The sequence below is a fragment of the Mastigoproctus giganteus genome, chromosome 3 (genome assembly GCF_048544385.1).
Source record: "Mastigoproctus giganteus isolate SK-2022 chromosome 3, ASM4854438v1, whole genome shotgun sequence".
Taxonomy (NCBI): domain Eukaryota; kingdom Metazoa; phylum Arthropoda; class Arachnida; order Uropygi; family Thelyphonidae; genus Mastigoproctus; species Mastigoproctus giganteus.
Window position 1 is genome coordinate 55,275,944 of NC_143577.1, and position 23,354 is coordinate 55,299,297.

The 23,354-nt window shown below is 34.3% G+C and overlaps 1 protein-coding gene across 2 annotated transcripts in view; it reads right to left on the reverse strand.

Moving 5' to 3' along the window:
- Positions 1-23,354, reverse strand: part of Cyfip (Cytoplasmic FMR1-interacting protein Sra-1) — a 425,647-nt gene that overhangs the window by 114,689 nt on the left and 287,604 nt on the right. For both annotated transcript variants that reach the window (XM_090369296.1, XM_090369295.1), the window contains exons 16-17: positions 8,759-8,832; positions 6,499-6,672 (exon numbers count right to left, since the gene is read on the reverse strand). In XM_090369296.1, the coding sequence (XP_090225422.1) occupies positions 6,499-6,672; positions 8,759-8,832 (248 nt within the window). The remainder of the gene's footprint in view (positions 1-6,498; positions 6,673-8,758; positions 8,833-23,354) is intronic.

Genomic DNA, 23,354 nt, shown 5'->3' on the forward strand with positions numbered 1-23,354 from the left:
CCTGCCCACCCGGCTATGGAGTCGCTCACTATGCCTAAAGCACGACTAAGTCCACATGGCATTCCCCTGATCAAGACTGCTTTCCAGAACACAAAATAAATGGTTTAACGAGAGACCACAATGCAGTAAGCATAGCACTGACAAGTACCACTAACAGTACCTACAGTACTATATTGCCAGACCAGCTACAGGAAAAAATATACATTAAATATTAAAAAAAAAATTTTTTTTATTTTATTTTTTTTATTTTAAAGAAACAATATTTCCAAGACAAACCACATTATAATGAATTATCACTGAGCAGGACAGCATCAAGCAGGATATGTAAATGCTGTGTTCAGGTCGGGTAACCACAGCCGGAGAAAAATAGAGTTCTAGAAAGGATTTAAAGAAGGGCAACCACATTGGTAAGGGGTGCTAATAAATTTCAATGTGAAGAATGACTTAGAAGGTGAGGGCTAAAGATCTTCGAAACTAGGCATCTTGTGAGGGGAGGGACTTCATACAAGTATACATTACACCCTGAAGGGGAATCAGTAAAATAAACAAGAGAAAGACATACATTTTATGTCTTTCTCTTGTTTATTTTACTGGTAAAAGAGAGATAAACCAAGAAGCACAAATACAGAATTTTGGGCAGTGGGTCATAGATTGGTGTACATTGCATGTACACCAATGCTAGAAGTACAGTAAATAAATTTGATGAATTTGAAGTGCTGATCAAGACATCAAAGGCAGATATTGTTGGAATATTAGAGACATCCTGTCACACAGATACAGGTGACCCCCGCTTAACGCTGATCATTCGTTCCGGAAAAACAGAGCGCTAAGTGAATCCGCGCTAAGCGAGCGCTGCTTTCCCATAAGATAACATATGTATTTGTGAGCTGCGGTCGGTGCCATAGGATATTTCCTAATCAACAATAAACGGTAATGAAAAGATGCACAAATGTCGGTCAAAATATTTAATATTCAAATATTTGCACATATAAAATATTTTGCATTACATACGTATAATTATGTGGTAACTACTTGCGTATCAAAAGTAAACTTAAAATTCCAATTAAAATATTGAATTTAATTGATTTAATTTAATGGATGAATTTAATCATGAAAAATGTGTGGATTTTGAGTTTAACTTTGGCCCTCTTCCAAATAAACTAAAAGGGGTATTAATTTTAAATGGCCCGCAGCGTTACCACCCAACAATAAAGTCAACTGATCCTTCGCCGCTTTGAAATTTGGCATATTTTTTGTTCTTTCAATATGAAACTTCTTTTAGGCATTCGTTTCCACAAAAGTCCTGCTTCATCTATGTTTAAAAACTTGTTGAGAAGTATAACACGTAATACCCCTCTTCAATAATTTTAACAAGTTCTTTTTTGAAAGTTTCGGCTCCTTGATCTGGACTAGCGGCTTCTCCCTGGATTTTAAATATATTCTACCAGTCCTTACCAGTTTTAAATAGTTCCACATTTTTTTTTTTTTTTAGGCGAGTTTTCTTCAGATCATCATATTGGCTAATCTCTTTCTCTTTTTTTTTTTTTTTTTTTTTTAATATTTAACTTAACTGACTTCTGCATTGGAATATTATCTTCAATAAAATTAGTCTTTCCATTTCAATCCTAATAGCCGGCCTAGTCCTAGTTGCTTGCAGTGGAACAGCTATCTTTCCCGCTGATAAAATTAATTTTTTATAATTGTTCTTACAGTTAAACTTGCAAGTCCTAAATTATGGCACACATCCGCTTGTCGTTGACCGGAATCGATTCGCTTCAAAACGTCTAATTTAATTTTCAAATTCAGTCTTTTTCTTACATTTATAGTCTTCGTACTGCGCCCAGACGTTGTTGCTTTTTCATTCCTGTCGGTCATTATTAGCTCTTCGAAAATATAACCGCATTGGTTGAATTAATTATGATACAATGTTCAAGTAAACTTTCCGTTACGCACGATGTCTAATACTGTACTGAGTGATGACTAGACTTCGGATAAATGCATATAACCCAAATATTACAAGCAATATATTTGATCATTTTTTAAAATGTTGATCTCGGAACTACGTAACAAGTCACTGTACTGAAATTAAATTAGCGTGCGAGAAAATTTCACTGAGCGTGGGAAAATTCCTCAAGTCGGCGTGGGAAACGTTTTAATGCTGTTTTGCTATTCATTTTCAAGCTATCGACTCCATCAAATGAAACGATTTCGTTAAATATGTCAAAAATGTAATCTGTAAAAGAGCGTTATAGTGATCTGTGACAGCGTTATAGTCAGATACGGGTTATAATATAAGAACAGCGTTATAGCGAATCAGCGTAAAGCAAACCGCGTTATAACGGGGGCCTGCTGTATAAGCAGTGCAGAATTGGACTTTGCGGAGTACAATGTGTACAGAAAGGATAGACAGGGTAGCAAGGGAGGAGGGGTTATGCTGTTAGTTAAGAAACACATAAAATCTAAGGAAGTGCATCCAGTTAACACAGATGGATAGTGCAATGTTGAGTCTGTTTGTTGTGACAAAAGCTGAGAAAGGGAAAAGGAGAGTAGGAGTGTGTTATAGGCTTAATGAAGTTAGTACAATGAACAGTTGCGCAGAGAAATAGAGTTGGCCAGTAAATCAGAATGTCTTGTAATGAGGGATTTTAACTTTCCAGATACTGACTGGAAATTGTGGGTTAGTCACTCACACGCTAGCAAGACTTTTGTGGATTTATTGGAGGACTGTTTTCTACAGCAACATGTTCAAGGTGCAACCAAAGGGAGTAATACTCTTGATCTGATTATCAGCAGTGATTATTCATGCATTAAGAATTTGCAGATAAAGGAACCACTAGGTGACAGTGATCACAGTGTACTGATGTACCCACAAACTCATGAATTTTATCTATCCATCTCCGGCATTGTCTACAGCAGATATAAACTAGTCTGTAATCAAGTCACAAAGGAGGTTAGGCATGCAAGGGCAGATTACAAGATATCTTTGGCAAAGGATGCAAAGAAAAACAGCTAAGAGTTCTTTACTTAAGTAAACTCTAGAAGGAAGGGGATGAATTAAATTGGTCCACTTAACATAGATGGTTCTGACTATTGATGGTCCTTCTCAAGTAGCTGATAAACTAAATGAGTATTTTGCATCTACATTCACACATGAGGAGTTATTCAATGAGGTGAATACCAGAAGTTTAAACTCTAACAGGGAGCTAAGTGATTTTGTAATACCTGAGAGAAAAGTGGAGGAGAAATTGTCAAAGTTAAACATAAAAAAGGCACCTGGGGTGGATGGAATCTATCCAGTTATATTGAAGGTGGCAGCAAGGGAAGTTAGCAAACCCTTAGCCATAATTATGAGCATCCTTAGATTCAGGGGAGGTCTCCATGGATTGGGGATGTGCAAATGTATCCCAAATTCACAAAGGGAGTTAAAAGGGTGACACAAATAATTATAGACCTGTTAGTTTCAACTTGTGTTCCAGGGAAAATAATGAAGTCACTGGTTAAAGAGGTGATACAGGATCACATAGACAAGAGTGCAGTAATAGTTCGTACACAGCATGGGTTTGTAAGGGGGAAGTCTTGTCTGACTAATTTGATTGGATACTACGATGTTGTCACAGAGGAACTGGATACAAAAATATTTTTTATATCATATACTTGGATTTCAGGAAAGCTTTTGATACTGTTGCACATGGATACATGTTGCATTGAATAAAGGGATGGTTGAGTACGAGATGGCAGAGAGTGGTAATAAATGGACACTGCTCTACGTGGACTAATGTTATTAGTGAAGTCCCCTATGGTTCATTGCTGGGCCAATTCTTGTTTTGTGTATTTATCAATGATATCAGTCTTAATTTCCACATTTGCAGATGATACAAAGGTTGGCAGGGTTCTTAATGACACTAAAGACAGAATGCTACTGCAACAGGATCTAGAAGTTAGGCAGATGGGCTGAGAAGTGGCAACCGAAGTTTAACATTGACAAATGCAAAGTATTCCATATGGGTTGCAGTAACCCAAGAGAAACATAACAACTGTGTGGTACTACAATCGGGGAGGTGGAGAATGAAAAAGACCTGGGGGTAATGATGCAGTCAGATATGAAGTTTTCTGAGCAGTGCAGATGGGCTGCAGAGCAGGTCATGGAGTTTTGTCAATGATATATAGGAATTTTGTTAGCAGAAACAAGGAGATGATTATCCCTTTCTATAAGGCAATGGTCAGGCCACACCTTGAGTACTGTATACAGGTCTAGAGGTTTCATTTTACAAAGGATGTAGAGTTGCTAGAATGAGTACAGAGAAGGGCAACAAGATTGGTGAGAAGAACAAAGGGGTGTGCTTACAATGAAAGGCTTAAATTCTGCAAGTTGCAGCATCTGGAAACTAGGAACCTAGATGTGATCTGATTGAGGCGTATAAGGCCTTGAATGGTTTGAGCAGGCTCGATGCTGACGGGATACTCCCACTTGCTCAGACTAAGAAACTGAGGGGGCATAGATTCAAATTGAGGGAAAGACAGTTGTAGAATAGATGCACAGTTTGCTTTTAGCCAACGGGTAGTTGATTGCTGGAACAGACTTCCATCTGTTGTTGAGGAAATTGATAGCTTAAATAAATTTAAGGCTAAACTAGACAAACATTTGGAGTAACCGGATGTTTTTTTTGGCTGATACTGTATATTTGCTAGGCGGTAGATGGCTTTCATCAACTGGTGAAATACCACCACTTTGCTTATGCTTATTGGAGGCTTGAAGTGGTGAAACCCATGTTTAGTCTCTAGAGCAAAGTTTCCGGCACCCCCCTCCCCCCATACTTCTCCTTCAACCCATGCACGGTACTAAGTACTATAGGTTTTGATACGTTTCGTGTTTGGGTTTTTCATAAAAAAAAACTTGCTTTCTTGCATCATATGCCTCAACTAATGCTAATACTAATACTAATTACCAGAATGAACTGTCTGTCACAATGGTTAAAATGGAAAGTTTGGTAAAATTCAAAGCAAAATTGAATAGCCACTTTTTTGGAAATGAGGAAGGCATGAATGATAGATTTTTTTTTTTTTTCTCTTTAGCAGATACAGAAAAAGTCCACTTCCTTGAATCGTTTAGTATAATAATAATAATAAATTAAAAAGAAAAGCATAAAATAAATATGGATAAGAAAAACAAAAGAAAGCAGATTTATTTTAGAACAGAGGTTCTCAACCTGTGCATCGCGACACTCTGGTGAGGCTGCCATAATTTACCAGGGGCATCATCAACGATGTAATAGTTTATGTAAGATTTCATGGCAATTATTAAAAATGTATTAAGAAATAATTTTTTTATTATTATTAGATATCTAGTAATATTTGATCTGTATTATTAATGTAAATAATTATAGAAAATATTTGGGGTATTTTTGACAAAGAGAACGCATCGTGTTCCCTGACCGTATTCATGGGATCTGGTTACTACGAGTGATTGGTTCAGGTATTTTCGAACATTATTTGACCTTGCATGAATGTCTGAATGAGGCACGCCTGAAACCTGCTCATGGGAACCACATATTCAGAGTACAGTCAGCCATTTGGTCTAAGTTTACGTGAATTTCAAATCACATAAGAATGTCAACATTTTACATACGGTGAGTATGTAAGTTTAAATTAGACTAAATTAGATACTGCAAGTTTAAATTTCGAATCACATAAGAATGTCAACATTTTACATACGGTGAGTGAGTATGTAAGTTTAAATTAGACTAAATTAGGTAATGCAAGTTTAAATTAGACTAAATTAGATAATGCAAGTTTAAATTAGACTAGTGTTGTGCATATGTTAAAAGTAACTATATTAATAAAAAACAAACAAACCAAAGTGTTACATTGTGTTGTTGTTTTGTGTTTTCCAATTTATTATTTTTTTTATAGTTGACTATGGCAGAAAAGTTTTTTAATATGAATAAAAAAAAAAGCAAGCACAAAACATCACATTAATGTTTTTTAAGAATAAAATAATATCCTGATTATTAGTTCATGTGTTAATAATTATTATATCTTTCTATATATTAAAATAATTTTCCTCCTAGTGATATTTAATCAGCCAATGGGAGAAGAGGGATGCGGGTTACGTGGTAATACATAACAAATACTAAAATACATAACAGAAGCTTGCTTAACTGTTGTAAAACAAGCTTCTGTTTTAGCGTGATCATGCTAGACCTTGTGCACATGCTTTGTTTATCTAGAATGACCACGTGGTACCATTCTTGATTTCCATATGTAACGTATTTATGTATTCATTGCTGAAAGAAGAGATACACACAGTGTCAAAAGCTTCTGTAAGTATTTTATTTTATTTTATTAAAAGAAGCCCCCTAGTTAACATATTAAAAATAAGTAAATTGCACAATTATAAATGTTTTACTCAAGGAAGGTGTGGGGAAAATTTTACGTGGGCTCAGAAAGTTTGAGAACCTCTGGTTTAGAAGGCCTTTGTTAATATTAAAAGCTACTTACCTTCCACCCAAGTGTTTGTAATATGCAAATATCTGATCACTAAGCTTATACACAAATTGATCAAAACAAAGATTTACTTCTGCCTCTACTTCATCATAAAGAAATTGTTTCCTGAACTTTGTAAGGGCATAATAAGCACTATCATTATACAAATCAAGGGGATAAAGAACACACCTGAAAACATAAAAAAAAATGACATAACTATGAATACAATACTACATTATATAATAATTACATATAATTGGGAGGGAAGCAGGGGAAGATAATGGGCAAAAGCTGCACTGCCATACAAGAACAACATTACAAGACAATAACAAGATAAGAACAACACTTGCCATATTTTTGGAAATTACATATTTCTGAAACCTAATACTTTTTTTATATAGTATATAGCAGAGCTATGCTGCTCAATACATTCTACGTTGATATCAATATTTGTAGAAGAATAAGAGAAACTTACCTCAATATGATACATAGAACACTTCCATATGGTACTCTCCAGAAATTAAAACAAATAAAAGATTAACACAAAATGATTACAGTAAAAAAAATAAATCAATTGAAAAACGATTAAAAAATTTAATTAAAAATTCAAAAGAACAATTTTCCTTCCTGAAGCAGATGACTTTCATCAACCGGTGAAATACCACCACTTTGCTTATTGGAGGCTTGAAGTGGTGAAACCCATGTTTAGTCTCTAGAGCAAAGTTTCCGGCATCCCCCCCCCATACTTCTCCTTCAACCCATGCACGGTACTAAGTACTATAGGTTTTGATACCTTTCGTGTTTGGGGTTTTCATAAAAAAAAAAAAAAAAAAAAAAAAAGACTGTACTTTTCGACCGTATTTCGTGATCACAGGAATGGAAATTGCGGAGTTGTGAACTTGGAAATTGCGGAGTATGTGAACTTGAATTTTAAATAGAGAAATTATTTGTTCTTCTTGCACATGTGCGTAAAAGACCGCGATAATTTGACTTCATGCATGTGCATAAAAGACCATGAATTGGAGATTAGATATGGACAGCGAAAGTTAATAGAATTCTCATGTAATTTAATTTCAATGGTTTTTACAATTAATAGTCTTGTATAATTATGTTCGACGCTAAGTATTTTGGCCTCGTTAAATTAAAATATATGGTTTTCGTTAACAGCATGGAAGGATAATTGTGACGCTGCTGAATGAGAAGCATGTTTTTCTTGAACATTCAGTGGAAACCGCATTGATCCTTATAAGATGAGTCGCAATCACTAAAAGAAATGTTGTATACCAAGTCATTTATTTGTGTTGCAAAAGAGGAAAGGACTGAGCGATAGTTCAGCATGGCGTGTAATTTTTGAATTGGTCTGGCCACAATTTTAAATTCAGTATCTTTAAAGACCCTGTTAAGCTGCTGGTGCCACTGTTTAATGTATGGGACAGAAATAAAGGTGTTTTTTTTTTTTTTTTTTTTTGTTACTATTGTTGGTTGGTGTAGTCTTTTGTATCCTATCCTTAGCTTGTACCCTAATTCAATGCTCCTGCTTACATGACTGTTCTCACAGTGGATTTTGCAATCAGGTGTGGTTTGGAAATCCGACAGCAATCGTCTTACTTTCCCAATCTCTCACCTTCAGAGGTGGGGGGGGGCCGCAGATTTCACATTGATGAGGAGATAATTAATGAAATGGAAGCCTGGTTTTCTGCTCAAAGTGAAGAGGAGTTCTATTCAGGTGGCGTGAAGAATCCACAGATTGGAAAAATGTGCAACTCTAGAAGGTAGCTACATAAAGAAGCATGAAATTACCAGGCAAGTTTAAAATCCCTACCTCAAATATTTCTAGATGAGGGTAAATACTTATTGACCACCCCTCATATGAAGTATTGATAAAATATAACTCTCAGAAGTCCGCTTTTTCTGTTTTAAGCAGAAGAAAAAGATTAAACATTGTAAAATAGTTTTTCACAATTCTTTTTGAAATCCCAAATGCTGTATACAGTTTTGATTTTGACATAGCTGATGGCCCAGAATGGCCACAATCCTTCATTTACTTCTTATTACAAAATATAATCATAATATTCTAAGAAAGATATTAATTTTTAACTCTTTTGTATAAGATTAAAATAACAGCATAAAAATAAGTAGATTTGCAAATTAACAAATAACTACATAAAGGGAATCAAATAATCTTGATGAAATCAAAAAGCTGCTATTTATAATGTACTTCCATATTGTGATCAGCTACTTTATTACAAAAAAATTTCTTAGCTGCAACACTTACTCCATCATGGAAGGATCTTTTGTCTTCAAAATGTGGTCTGTTAAAATCCATGGAAGTGACATCTCAATAGGAAACTAATTAAAAAATATGCATAACTTTAACAATAAAAAGATAAGATCTCATTTTAATTAATATTAATTGCCATACAATAATGTGAGGAATTTATAAAATTTTACAACTATTATAGAAATAAGAATACTAATTACACCACAGAACTAAATTCAGCAAATTAATGCAATATTAGAGTGATACTTTGCAAAATGCAATTTGGCTACCTTGACTACTAAAGTTAGCCAACAATCATTTTAAAATCAAATCATAAAAATAAAAGAGGAAAGGTGATGCTCACCTCCAAGCAGTGCAAATGCAAGCCACCCTACCCAAGGAGAACACTGTCTCACCCACCAGTGAATGCCACTTTCACAATAAATAAACTAAAACAAAGACAGGGGCCTACAAGCATAGTTGTTCAGGGAACATTAAGAAAGGAAGTGCCACTTATGGATTCCCTATTTTTGTTTTATTTCATTTACTGTTGGGGTGGCACTCATCCTTTAATGGTTGTGAGGGTGCTCCCCTTGGTAGGAGACTCATGCATTTGTGCTGTCGAAGGTCAGTGTCATATTTCTTCTTTTAATCTTATGATCTGATTTTAATTTGATCATTGGTTATACTAGGGCACTGGGAGAAACAGTGGCCAGGCTGGATAGTGAAGCACAAAAAAGAGGACGTGGGATAAACGAAATAAAGACAAAATATATGGAAGTCAGGAAAACAGCAGTTAACACGGAAAATTTAAGAACCAGCAGATTCTCGTTCGAAAATTTTCAAAATTTTGCCTATCTAGGTTCGCAGATAAACAATTCCAACTCTGTTACTAATGAAATTAAGTCCCGTATCCCGAGTCGAAACAGATGCTTCTATAAACATGAAAAACTAATGAAGTCCAGAGTATTGAACAGACATTTAAAATTAAGAATATACAAAAGTCTCATTAGACCAGTTGTAACATATGGTTGTGAAGCTTGGACATTAACAAGTAAAGATGAGCAGCTGTTGAGAGTATTTGAGTGTAGAATTTTGCAAAAAGTCTTTTGGCCCATACAAGATGATGGATCATGGAGGATCAGAATAAACCATGAACTTGACAATCTTATTCAGGGTGGTTTTATTTTTTTTTTTTTTGGTTAGTTATTGGCACATTGGCTTCTGTGGCCATAATGCACCTCCCAAAGTTTTTGCATTTACTCTGATCCAAGCCCCAGGTGGGATTCGAACCCGAGAACTTTGGGTTGCCAGGCAGGCCCTTTACCCACTCGGCTAGCTCGGTCGGCTATTCAGGGTGTGGACAACGTCAGATTTGTGAAGTACCAGAGACTTGCCTGGTTGGGACATGTTATGAGAATGGATGACAGCAGAACAACTAAGAGGATAATGAAATGGAAAACTACCAGTAAGAGGGCAAGAGGAAGACTACGGAAAAGGTGGATGGATGATGTAGAAGAGGACTTAAAGATCATGAGAATAAGAAGTTGGAGAAGTCTGACTTCTGGGAGGGCTCACTGGTGGAATATCGTTGAGAAGGCTAAGATAATCCACCCTGGGTTATAACACCAGAAGAAGGTTATACTGGAGATCAGGTTGAAAAATTCAACCTGATCTCCTGATCTTCAAGTATAATTCTAATGTTGCATTAATTTGCTGCATTTATTCCTGTGATATAATTAGTGTTCGTATTTCTACAACAGTCTTGAAGACATAACCACGTTTTTTTTTGGTAATAAGTTATAAATTTTATATATATAAATTAACAGTTAAAGATTTATAGTTAAAGCTTAGTTAAAGATATATAAAATAAAAAATATTAGCAACAACATGATAAAAACAGATTCTATGAAGAATTTTTATAAAGAATATTAACATTATTTACATTTCACAAATAAATATGTGCATATTAACCTGTTCACTGCCTCTCCACACAAAAATGCAACATTCGATTTTTAATCCACATGGAGAGAGGGAACCACCTACTTTTTAGAACTGTTTCTTCCAATTTGACAGAAGAAAAACTGGATATTTCTGTCAAGCAACCTTCACTGGAGATCAATTAATTCAGTCATAGTGAGAAGAAAGCCCAAAAATGTCTCTGCACTTTCCAACCCAGATTGACTCAATCCTGTAAATGGAAATGTTTTCAAACCCAGGTCAAAAAGGTTGTCAGAAAAGCCGGTAGTGAAAGCGTTAAAAATACAAATTATCAAAGGACAGTTGTGCACAACCAGTGGCGCAGGAATACCTTGACATTGGGGCAGGTGCCAAGGGCGCCTACAGGAGAAGGGCACCACCAACAGACAACATTACAGTGTCAAGCTATTTCGACACCCGAGGCTAGCTGACGAAATGGCACCCCTTGATGATGTCGAATCAAGATGACAGCACAAGAGTGTGAAATAAATTAATTTTCACACGGTGATTCAAGCTTGCATGAATCACCTTACATCTGAGTACATACTGCATAGCATCATAGATCTATTTGCTGTCCAGAATGTAACTTTGAAGAGACCAATCAGGAAATTGATTCATCAGCGCATGCTTGAATGCATAGTAGTTCGCAATTCACGCATTGTGTACAAACTGAATAAGTTATAAGTTATAGTGTTTTTGTGATTGCTATATAAACAGCTAATTGTGAATATTGTGATTTATAATTTAAATAAAACAATAAAGACCAAATTAATTTTAGACATGCCACCAAAGAAAAAAAAAGTGGAAAGACTGTATAAAGAGGAAATTGGAAAAAACATTTTGCTAGCTTACAAAACTGGTTTACAATAAGCCACTCCAAATCCCAAAGTAACGAAGAAAACGAACATGATTTGAATGAAGATGAAACAAATGATGATGCCACTGAAATGGAAGTCCAAGAAAAAGCTCAAACTGTTGAAGTTATTTCAAAAGAATTAGAAAGTGTGGACAATACCAACAACAGTTGGCAGAAGAAAATGATGGCAGCAATAATATTAACATGGAACATGGAAGTCTGAATTTTAATGATCCGACCACATGGAACTTTAATACCCACAAAAACAGATCTCTTATGGTGCAACGTGGTCCCGAACATATAGTCTTAAATACATATCCTCTCATTAATGGCCGATGTTTCAATAATTCATGGAAATACAAAAATGAAGTTTTGAAAAAATGAGAAGAAATGGTTATTTTATTGCAAAAACAAAGATGCAATATATTGTTTTCTGTGCCTCTTATTTGTATCCACAAATAATGTTCCATTTTGCAGCTCAGATGGATTTAAGGATTGGAAACATCTAAATCCAAACGTTCTTCTTCATGAGAATTCATTACAACACATAAACAATTTCACAAAATGGAAATTATTAGAAAAAGGTCTTCAAAAAGGATGGACTAATTGATGATGCTGCACAAGCAGCATTAAGAAGCGAAATTTCAAAATGCCTTCATATACTGAAAATAATATTAAAATATATGTTGTTCTGTGCTGAAAATAATTTGGCATTTCGTGGACATGCTAGTAATATCGATACCAAAGGAAAAAAATTGTGGCGTATTTTTAAACTTGACAGAAAGCATATATCCTGGCGTATTTTTAAACTTTAAAACTTGATAAAATTTGTCAGCCAATTTGATGTTGATATGAAAAATGCTCTAGAATCGCATATTAAACACCACACTAATTATTTATCTCCAGAAATTCAGAATGAATTTATTAAATTGTTAGCAACAAAAGTACGAAGTGAAATGGCACCTCCGTAGCCAGGTGGGCAGGAGCAGCACACGCTTCTTGATTAGACCGGGGTTCAAGCCCATGACCACCAAATACGGAGGATGCGGAAAGGTCAGGGAATGACCACCGCATACCCCCAGAGCAATATGGCCTTAGTTGCTAATGCTCCTAAAAAAAATCAAACAACAATGAAGTGAAATAATTTAAAATTACTAAATGCAACAAGGCATAATATGCTAAGAATAAGAGTTTTATATCTATATAATATCGGTGTGGATTCACCATAGATAACTCTTAAGTAAAAACTACGAAAGTAGTAGTGTGGGGTGGCAACATTTCCTCTGTATCTCATATTGTGCTCGATGATAGGCCAATAGCTTTGAAATGGTGCCGTTTCACTTCCACGAAACAACAGATGACCGCTTGTCGGGATAAAGGAAAACCACTCTCTTCTAAATCTCAAACAGGGTGCTTACAACAGAAGGCTGACCAGAGTCTATTGTCCGAATGTTTAATACACCTTGGTCTGCCCACTGACTATGGATACACAGAAAGTAGTGGACCAGCTCGACTTCTCAGTATGTGGGACAGGTAGTCGGATAGGTTTTACAGGTCCCACTGAGTTGCAGATGATAATCTCTTTATCTTTTAATTTGGGTGTAACAACAGCACTATTGCTTGCTTGAAGGCCATGGGTGCGAACGATGTGTACCCAGTTAAGTCTCGTAATGCAGTCATTATGTGGAAAATTTTCTTCGTTCATAGAACAAAGAAAATTTTTGTTTTCATAAAACGAAGAAATAAAAAAATTCTAAAAAAATTCAGCAAAGAATAAAATTCTATTTAACGAATTCTAAAAAAATTCGGTAAAAAGAAAATATTTATCTCTAAATAGAAACATTCGCTATAAAGAAGTTTGTTAAACAGAGATCCGACTGTAGTTATTATTTATTATGATTTTACCAATTATCGAAATAAGACGTGTAGCCACGAATTTGCCAAGGGAGCCGAAAACCTAGCTATGCCTCTGTGTGCAGCAGTGTTTCTCAACCTCTGGTCTACAAAACGTTTACTTCTATATGCCCTACCAATTGGCCTGTATTAAGAACAAGTATGGTGTTGGCATCCACCACTGTATAACATATTTTTGGAGTTAGGGCCACTGGTCCTCAACCGAAAAATATAGGTCAAATAAAAAAAAAAGGTCATATCCCTTTTTTCCTGGCAATATACATTCATATACACATACATTGTAATGAAAGAAAAATTCAACCAAAGTGGTTTTAAAAAGTCACTTGAATAATTTATAAAAAAAATGCAAAGACTGATTTTATGAAGCATGGAGCAATATCTCACAAAAGTTTTTTTAAGCTTTTTATTTTTTTGCTACCTGAAGTACCCTACTTTGTGCAGGTTACAGCATTAATCAAAATCACTAATAATAATTTGCATGTGTATACAAGTGATTACCCTATTTAATTGTGTAATACATCCCCAAAACCATGAGCTGCTGATCAAGGAAAGCAATCATGAAAGTTAAATTTTAAATGTACAAGCCAGAAGGTCGCTTCGCTCCCCCGACTTGTGTCACATGACCTGAATTATCGTTTTTATATTTTATAATTTTTTTGTGGGGGAAACTAATAATCAAAAGATATACAAAAATTATATTATATTATTTTATTATCTAAAAACAAATTAATAACAAAACCATCATTTATATATTTGATTATAAACATTTCTTGTACAATTGTTTTGTTTTTTTTATTCGTTTTCCATTAATACAAAGAGATTTTTAGCTGCCTTCAGTCTACTTAATGCAACGTACAATTGTCCATGCAAAAAACATGGTATGTTAAGTCAATACTAACATTAGATAATGTTTGACCTTGTCTTTTGTTTATTGTCATACTAAAAGCCAATTTCACAGGAAACTGTGTTCATTGAAAAATGAAGTTATATCCCCCTTCATTTGAATACATATGAAACCGGGAGATATATGCTTTCGATCAAGCTCTGTCACTTGTGACGTGTTCACACAAACCAAACATTTCTTCCTTATTTCCACTATACATAGTCATTTTTTATATCTAAGTTTCTTAAAACCATAACAATTGTGTTTACCTTTAATAGTAATTTATGCAGAGAATAAAGTGTTTTGGGTGTTACAGAGTTGTATTCTTCAGCATTACAACTATCTGGCATGATTTGGACTGATGAATAAACTATTTTCAATTCTCGTGGAATCTAAATTTTGATTAAATTTTTTTCATTCGGCGAACAGTATTATTTGTTACGGCTAAAATTGCACATTGAAACTTTTCTTTCAAAGGAGTTCCGATAATCCCAAAATCGTCATGCATTAAATTTCCTGAACTGCAAATATTTTCAGGAATCTATTTGATCATTTTCTTCTTTTACCACTTTATCATTTTTTACATTTTTTTTTCTTTTTTATCAACAATTGGAGTTTCAGGATCTATCAACAATTTGTGATTCATTTTTTTTTTCTCTTTTCGTATCTTTCATTTCTTAATTGTGAAGCCTTTAACTTATTATAATCACTTTGTTTTCTTCTATATCAGTATTTTTAAGTGCTGCTTCATACTCTTCCAGACCTTTTCTTTTCTTTTCTTCTCAGCCTTTCTGATACGATCTTTCTCTTTTCTATTACTGCCATTTTCTCTTTTCTATTATTAACAACATCGCTAATAGCTGAAGAAACTTTTGAAAAACTGAGTCATTGCTCAGTTGCTGCTGCTCAGTTTTTCAAAACTGAAACTTTTGAAAAACTGAGGAGCAGCAATACACAATTAAAAACAGCCAAACTGTCAACATTGTGTGATGTCATAATGCTACTAAATGCTATCAGGTAATGAGTCATACATGTGCTATATGCAGCTTAATTTAAGACTAATGTGCCTAGGCATGGCCTTTGAGACAGACCTGTCAATCACTTGACAGTATGTTGCAGTATGATGCAATAGCAGTTAGCCCTGCCTTGTGGAAAACAAAAAGTGTGCACGTGAAATGCACTATTTTCCGAAATATTCTTTTATGTATAGAATATAATCTACATATAATCTATTATAGTAGTGTCATTTCATCTCTTTTTAACTTCTAGTGTGTTACCGTAAATTCAATAGTAACAGCTTTTTCCTTCACTCTCTCAATACATCACTACTGAAACATTATGTTTGTGGGGTTCGTTTGCCTAAGCAGTGTCTCCCTGTTCAATAATACCTAATATTTCACTTTCTCTTTTTCTCTCCAATCCTTGTCCATTATTTTATATATATATATACAGTAAACCCCCGCTATTCGCAGTATCTGTATTCGCGGTTGCTGATTTAATATAAAATGAAACCTAAAAAAAATGTGAATTTTAAAGCGCTGTGAACATTTTCCGCCATAAAATAACATGGGCGTGGCTAAAATTATCTTTCCCAGTCAAAACAGCGCTCAGTGGGTGGGAGGGAGAGGGATGACAAAATCGCGAGCGTGGATGTTTCTCACTAATGTACGCATAACACATACTCATTCAGTATGTGTTATGCGCTTGTCATGGAAGGTTTCGTCGTTTGCTTTTAATTTATATGCTTATAAATTGAATAAATTTATCAATTTATAAATTGATATGCTTACAAAAGTGATAAATCTACCATTTTGCAGTGTAAAACAGACTTTTTCGAGTGTATTAATGGAAGAAAGTGACTTTATTGTGGACGAATTCTTTCTAACCCGTACAAAAATATGGCTACGAATAACAAGGGAAATGTGAAAAGATCAAAGAAGGTGATAACATTAGCGAATAAAATTGAGTTATTAGATAAAATTTCTAATGGTGAAAACATCTCCTCAGTGGCAAAACATTATAAAATCAATGAGTCAACAGTACCATCAATCAAGAAATCGGAAGAAAAAATCCGCCGTAGTGTCCGTGAAAACGCGCTAATTGCTTCAAAAATTTGCTCTGTAACTCGTGACGTTAAATTAGAAAAAATTGGAAAAGGCTTTAAATCTGTGGATAGAAGACTGAACTCAAAACAAAATTCCGTTAAGTTCACTCATCATTCGTGAAAAGGCAAAGCTCCTTTATCAACACTTTAGCGAAACCAGTGATAGAACTGGTGGGATAAGTTTTTTAGCTAGCAAAGGCACTGCTGGTTTGAAATTTCTAATAAATATTACATTTAATATTTAATTGTTTATTTTCATTTCGATGCCGTATGCTTGCATTTCACTATGTACTGTCTATGTACATAGTCATATTATGAAGGTACTTATAATACACATAGACAAAATTTTACACTAGTTTTTCTTATATATTTCATACTTTGGAACGGAACCCCTTTATTACTATGGGAGCCATAACTCAGTATTCGCGGCATTTCTCAGGAACGTAACCCCCGCGAATAACGGGGGTTTACTGTATATATATATATATATATATGGGGTGAAAAGTTAAGTGGTAATGGAGAGATAAAAAATAAAAATAATATGCTATTTGCACATTCTGAGTGCGCAAAGCAGCAGCAAAGGATACAAAAGCTTATATGTATGAGGTAAAGGTAATAAATCTATTGAAAAGTGCGAAGAGGAAAGTGTAAATTACACAAAATGTCAAAACTAATAGGAGAAGGATAGCAGAAACTGGAGATACTGAAGATGTGAGAAAGAGAGAAAGAATGTGAATATCCTATGCGATATAATGAATTAAGCAAAATTATAGGCTGAATTGAATAGCTAATTAGAAAGAAGGAAACTATAAAGCAAAAATGATTAGATTAATATATAGCAAGAATAATCTAATCATTTTTGCTTTACATTCCCTTCTCTCTAATTAGCTATCGAATTCAGCTTATAATTTTGCTTAATTCATTATATCATATAGGATATTCGCATTCTTTTTCTCAAGCCTTCAATATCTCCAATTTCTACTATCCTTCTGTTATTAGTTTTAGCATTTGTGTAATTTATGCCTCCATCTTTGCACTTTTCAACAGATTTATTACTTTTACCTCATATATATATATATATATATATATATACAGTAATACTAGGTTAACGAATCCTCTGGTAACAAAGGCTCCTTATAACGAAGTCAGCCCTACAGCACATGCAAACGTTTGTAGTAGGGATGTTTGACACACCTAGAACTCACTTCATAATATACAGAGCAGTGGTTAATTGTCATTGATATCGAGCATACCTACTGTAGTTGTTTTTATATATTTTATTAAATACATAATTAAATAATTTCCCAGTATGTCACGAAAACATAAAACAATAACTTTAGAAACCAAAATGCAGATTATAAGGAGAATAGAAGCTGGAGAAAGAAATGCCATGTAGCACAATCATTGGTGTTAGCACAATCAACTTTAAAAACAATTTTTAAACAAGCTGATAAAGTTAAGCAGTCTGTGCTAAACTGTAGTGACATTACTGTGTCCAAATTAACACACACACATAGTACCATTATAGAAACTATGGAAAAAATGTTAAGTGTTTGGGTAGATGATATGACACAGCGTCATATGCCAGTCACCCAAGCGATAATTCAACACAAAGCATTAAACTTATTTAACCATTTACAGGTCCAGAAAACTGAGGAAACCACCAAGACTTTTGCGGCTTCTCGCGGTTGGTTTGAGAAATTCAAAAAACATGCAAGAATTCATAGCGTTAAACTGACAGGCGAGGCCGCAAATGCCAACATCTAGGCAGAAACAGAATTTCCTGCACAAGCTGTGGTATGAAAGTGGGCTATTCTGAAAATGTGGATGTGGATGAAAGTGGGCTATTCTGAAAATGCTTGCCTTCCAATACTTTCATCTCCCGAGATGAGAAGAGAGCTTCCGGGTTTAAAGCAGCCAAGGACCAATTAACACTGTTGTTGGGTGCAAATGCATCTGGGAATATTAAGCTAAAACCAACACTTGTTTACCATTCTGAAATGCCTCGAGCTATGAAAGGATTCTCCAAACCTAATTTGCCAGTAATATGGAAATCGAATAGAAAGGCCTAGGTGACAATGGACTTGTTTGCCGATTGGTTGTCAACTATTTTTGTCCTACTGTCCGTTATTGTGAATGAAATAATTTCGAACCCAAGGCACTTTTGCCACTGGACAATGCACCAGGTCATCCTTCAGACCTTGGCTCAATTCAACATGCATTCCTGTTGAAGTGCCGTTTCTCCTGCCAAACAAAACTTTACTGCTATAACCAATGGATCAGAGCATTATAGCAGCCATTAAAGTCTACTATCTGAGATGCACTTTCAGTCATCTGATTGAGGCTACTGATGAAACACAACAGTCGATCAATGATTTAAGGAAAAATTACATTATGAAAGCAATTAGCAATATCAAAGGGATGAAGTGACAGATCAGTGTCTTAATGGTGTTTGGGGACAAATATGGCCCAATATTGTTGCAGAATGTGATGGAGTAGAATGTGAAATTCCTGCAATTAGCACAGATGTTATTCGAATGGCACACGCAACAGGCTTTGCAGAAGTCGACGAAGCTGACATTCAAGATTTATTAAGTAGTCATGGTGAGACACTAACAAATGAGGAACTCCAAGAGTTAACAGAGCAACAAGCAAACAATTCAGAAAAAGAAGAAGAGGTTCCCCCAGAGAGGATATTAACAACAGAGACCTTTGTCTAATTGTTTAAATGAAGTTACTCACACCTTAGATGTCTTATCAGAAAAGATCCCAATTTTCAATGAAGCTGCATTGTAAAGAGATCTGTTTTAAATTATTTAATTTGTTATAGCGAGATGCTATGCGATCGTAAGAAAAAAGCAAGACAGTCAACCCTAGATGCATTTTTGAAAAAGTCATCAAGTGGGCACTAGTGTTGTTTTGTGCTATTTTTCATAATAGATTTCAAGTTTACTGTTTTACTTGACTCTTGTGAAGTTTTCTTTAATATTTTATTTTATAATATAATATGTATGTTCTCGTTTCAAATAAATTTATTTTGAACAATTTGTACCTCTTTTTTAAGTGTAGGAACATACTCATATTCTTTCTATGGTATTTCTGCCTCCAATAATGGAGTTTCTTATAACGAATCAAAGTACAGAAACACATCTACTTCGTTAAGTGAGGTATTACTGTATATATATATATAAAGGTGAGAATGGGCAGGGGAATCTGCCATCCAATTCAGAAAGCAGGCAGCTATACATAAACTACTCCAAGCATCTTAAATATTCTTTTAATGGCATGGCACACAAGTATATCAAGCCATATAATCTGTGTGAGACAATCTGCAATTCTTTAAGAAATTTACAGCAGATTACATTCCACACAGGTGTGAAATGCTCATTATTTCACCAATTCCCATCTAATCCAAGCATGCCTGTCAAGAATTAACTTGTCAATTTTTATGTAATGGTTAATGTTTTATTTTCTTTTTACTAATTCTGCACCAAAGTTTTCTATACAACAAATCACTTTCTTCAAATTACAACTTAACATGTTTATGAAAACAAAAGAAATTCTCTAATCCATGACTGTACTAATTCTTTTGGGAAAGAAATAATTCAAAATTTCATACTGCAACTTCTGTTTTCTTCCATTAATATTTCTCTATAATGTACACAATAAAATTAATACAACCTTCACTTTTATTTGCAAAGTTTATATCACTTTTAATACAGAGTACAATTAACTATTCAGGTTTTCTCTTTCTTCATAAAAGCAATTTTTATGAATTAAAAAAGTTAAATATATAAAAATCAAGTTCAAAGAAGTTTTCACTAATAAGGAATAATACTTATATATTTTTAATATCTTAGTAAAAACAAATATGAAATTGAAGCCTAAAACTTTCCCAAACATTATTAAGTAATTATAGATTTATTACAACTAATATATGTCTTTAAACAGTAAAACTAAAAAAGGAATTAAAGAGAATGAGAAAAGTGTGCAATGTTTAAAAAGGGGAAAAAATATAATACTTTGACTAAAAGTGCTAAATAAAAAAGCAAGAAAAAGAATGAGCAGAATGAGCTATTCACCTGGGTACGCTTTTCCAGAGAGAAATGATATCCTTACAAAGGTAAGTGTGCTCATGGTTTGCTGTACACTAGAAGAAGAGTTCAGAAGCATGCATCAAAGACAGAGCTTGTAGCAGCAGCAGCAGCAGCAGAACAACAACACAAAGAAAAGAAGAGTGAAAGAAACATTAATAATTAAATATTAACATGCACTTGGTCACAACGTATAAAAGCTCATGCACAATAAAGATCATGCTAAAGAAAAGAAATGGATACAGAGTTGCCTATGTTAGTACTTTTATAATACATCCATGAACTGCAGCATCTATCAAATTTGCTAATAGGTATTCCTTTATGAATGAATAAGTATGAAAGGTTAAGAAGAGTAAAACTATAACATAACAAGTGAGGGATGTACATTTTTCTCTTAATTATATTATTACATCAATATTTCTAGAAGAAAAATTTAAATCAATAAAACATCTAATTTTAAAAACTCAGCACCAACAGATAAGCTTAGAATTTTAAATCAATACAATATCTGATTTATAAACTCAGCATCAACAGAGCAGCTCAGAATCTAACACAACAGTTTAAAAGTTGAAATACCAATAAAAACTAGATTTACAGCTATCACTATCCAAGCAAAATGCAATGAAAATGTAATAAACAAACAATGAATTTCAAATGCCAATTTAAAAAAATAAATGAAAATTAAATTTAAAGGAAAACAATACAGAATGAAGTTTTAAATTAAATTATTTTTAAAATCAAATGTCTACCTTATAACTAGCAAGTGAAAACATAGCATCTTTTATCAAAGTTTAGAAAGTCATATTACTAAATCATGTTTGGCTTCTTCCAGATTAGTAATGATTGATAAATTTATTATTAGAAAAAGTTTCTTTGACTTGTTTTTCTATAATAAATGAATGTGGCTATTCTATGGCTCTTGTTTTCAAACTTTTTTTTTTTTTTTGCATTTACTTCTTTTGTTGAATGATTTCTGTCAGAGATTTGTAAATCAGATTATTACATTAACAATAAGCTATTTTTAAGGCTCTAATTACAACTTAGCAGTTTGCACAATAGTTTGTAAATTATTTTTATGTATTAAAAACTAACACACAATAAATCAAATCCAAATATTAATATTTTTATAAAAACAATCTAAAAAGCAATAAATATATTCAATTTTACTGAACAATGCTTATTTAAAAAGAAGGCAAACAAGATTCCTTCAAGAAAACAATTGCACAATTATCTAAAGGAAAAGTAAAAAAAAACATTTATAGTCTGCAGCAGAAAATTAAGAAACTACATTTTATTAAAAAATTAGATATTAAACTGAATTGAAATCTGAAATTTATTTTGTTTTCATATAACCAATATGAAAGAATTAAAGAATTTGCAACATTGATTTATGCAAGTAGCTATACAACTAGCATAAAATAACAGAAGTTTGGCTGGAATAAAACTTTATTTCCAAAACTAACTTTATTTCGTAAACTAACGAGTGCTGTTGCAATTAGATCTTTTTTTTTTTTTTTTTTTTTAATAACTGTGCTATCTTTCATAAGGTGGCATGGTTGCATGGAGTGCAAAATGACTCAAGTTTAAATGCCACCATTTTTGAATATATATATACATATATACAGGGTGCAGAGAAACTCTACCGACAAACTTGAACAGGTGATGATGGTACCAAAAGAAACATTTTTTTTTCCAGTAAACATAGTTCGTAAATGAGTCGTTACAGTAGCAGAAGGGTTTTAAAAATCAGAACAACACATTCAGTAATTTAATGTCGTTTAATGTATACAAACCATTTGCTGTTGCACACAAAATAGAAAAAACAATTCATGAGAAGTGCTCGAACTGGTGACCGTGATGTTCAATGCATAACTCACACCAATGCATCATTGAATGTTGTAGGCGTTGGAAGTTCCTAGGATTGTCTTGTATCTCTGCACTTGCTACAACAATCCATGCTATAAGTTCCTCCACTGTGTCAACTGGCGTTTCATACACAAGAGTGTTCATGTAACCCCAAAAGAAAAAGTTCAAACAAGTCAGATCAGGCGACCTTGCTGGCCAGGCTACAGGTCCACCTCGACCAATCCATCAGCCTGGAAAGGTTGTATGTAAGTGTACACGTACACGTCTGTCAAAATGTGGTGGTGTGCCATCATGTTGGAACCACATTTGTGCTCGGAAAATCAGAGGAACATCCTCCAACAACTCTGGAAGTGTATGCTCTAGAAAACGCAAATAGACTCGTCCATCTAAACGTGCAGGCAACATGTATGGTCCAACTAAAATGTTTCCCACAATGCCAGCCCATACACTGACAATAAACCTGTGTTGGTAGCCATGTTCAACCATAGCATGGGGATTATTCTCTGCCTACACATGACTGTTGCGGCTGTTGAACAATCCCTCTTGGGTGAAACGTGCCTCATCAGTGTAAAGCATATTATTGGCAAAATCAGGCTGCAAGTTGGTTTCCTGTAAAAACCAGTGAGAGAACTCGACATGGTGGGCAAAGTCAGCAGGTTCTAGTGCATGCACTTTCTGGCATTGGAAAGGATGTAGTCTGGCTTCGTGCACCACATCCCACACCAAATGATGGTGCACATCCAATCGGTGTGCAACGGCTCTTGTGCTGGTAGAAGGAGTATTAGTGAAGATCTGCAAAACCTGTTCCTCAAACCGGGGTGTCCTAGCAGTGCGTCGACACCCAGTACCATGCATATTCACACTGAAAGAGCCACTGTCCCACAATCTTTGGTGTATCGCAGCAACTGTTGTGT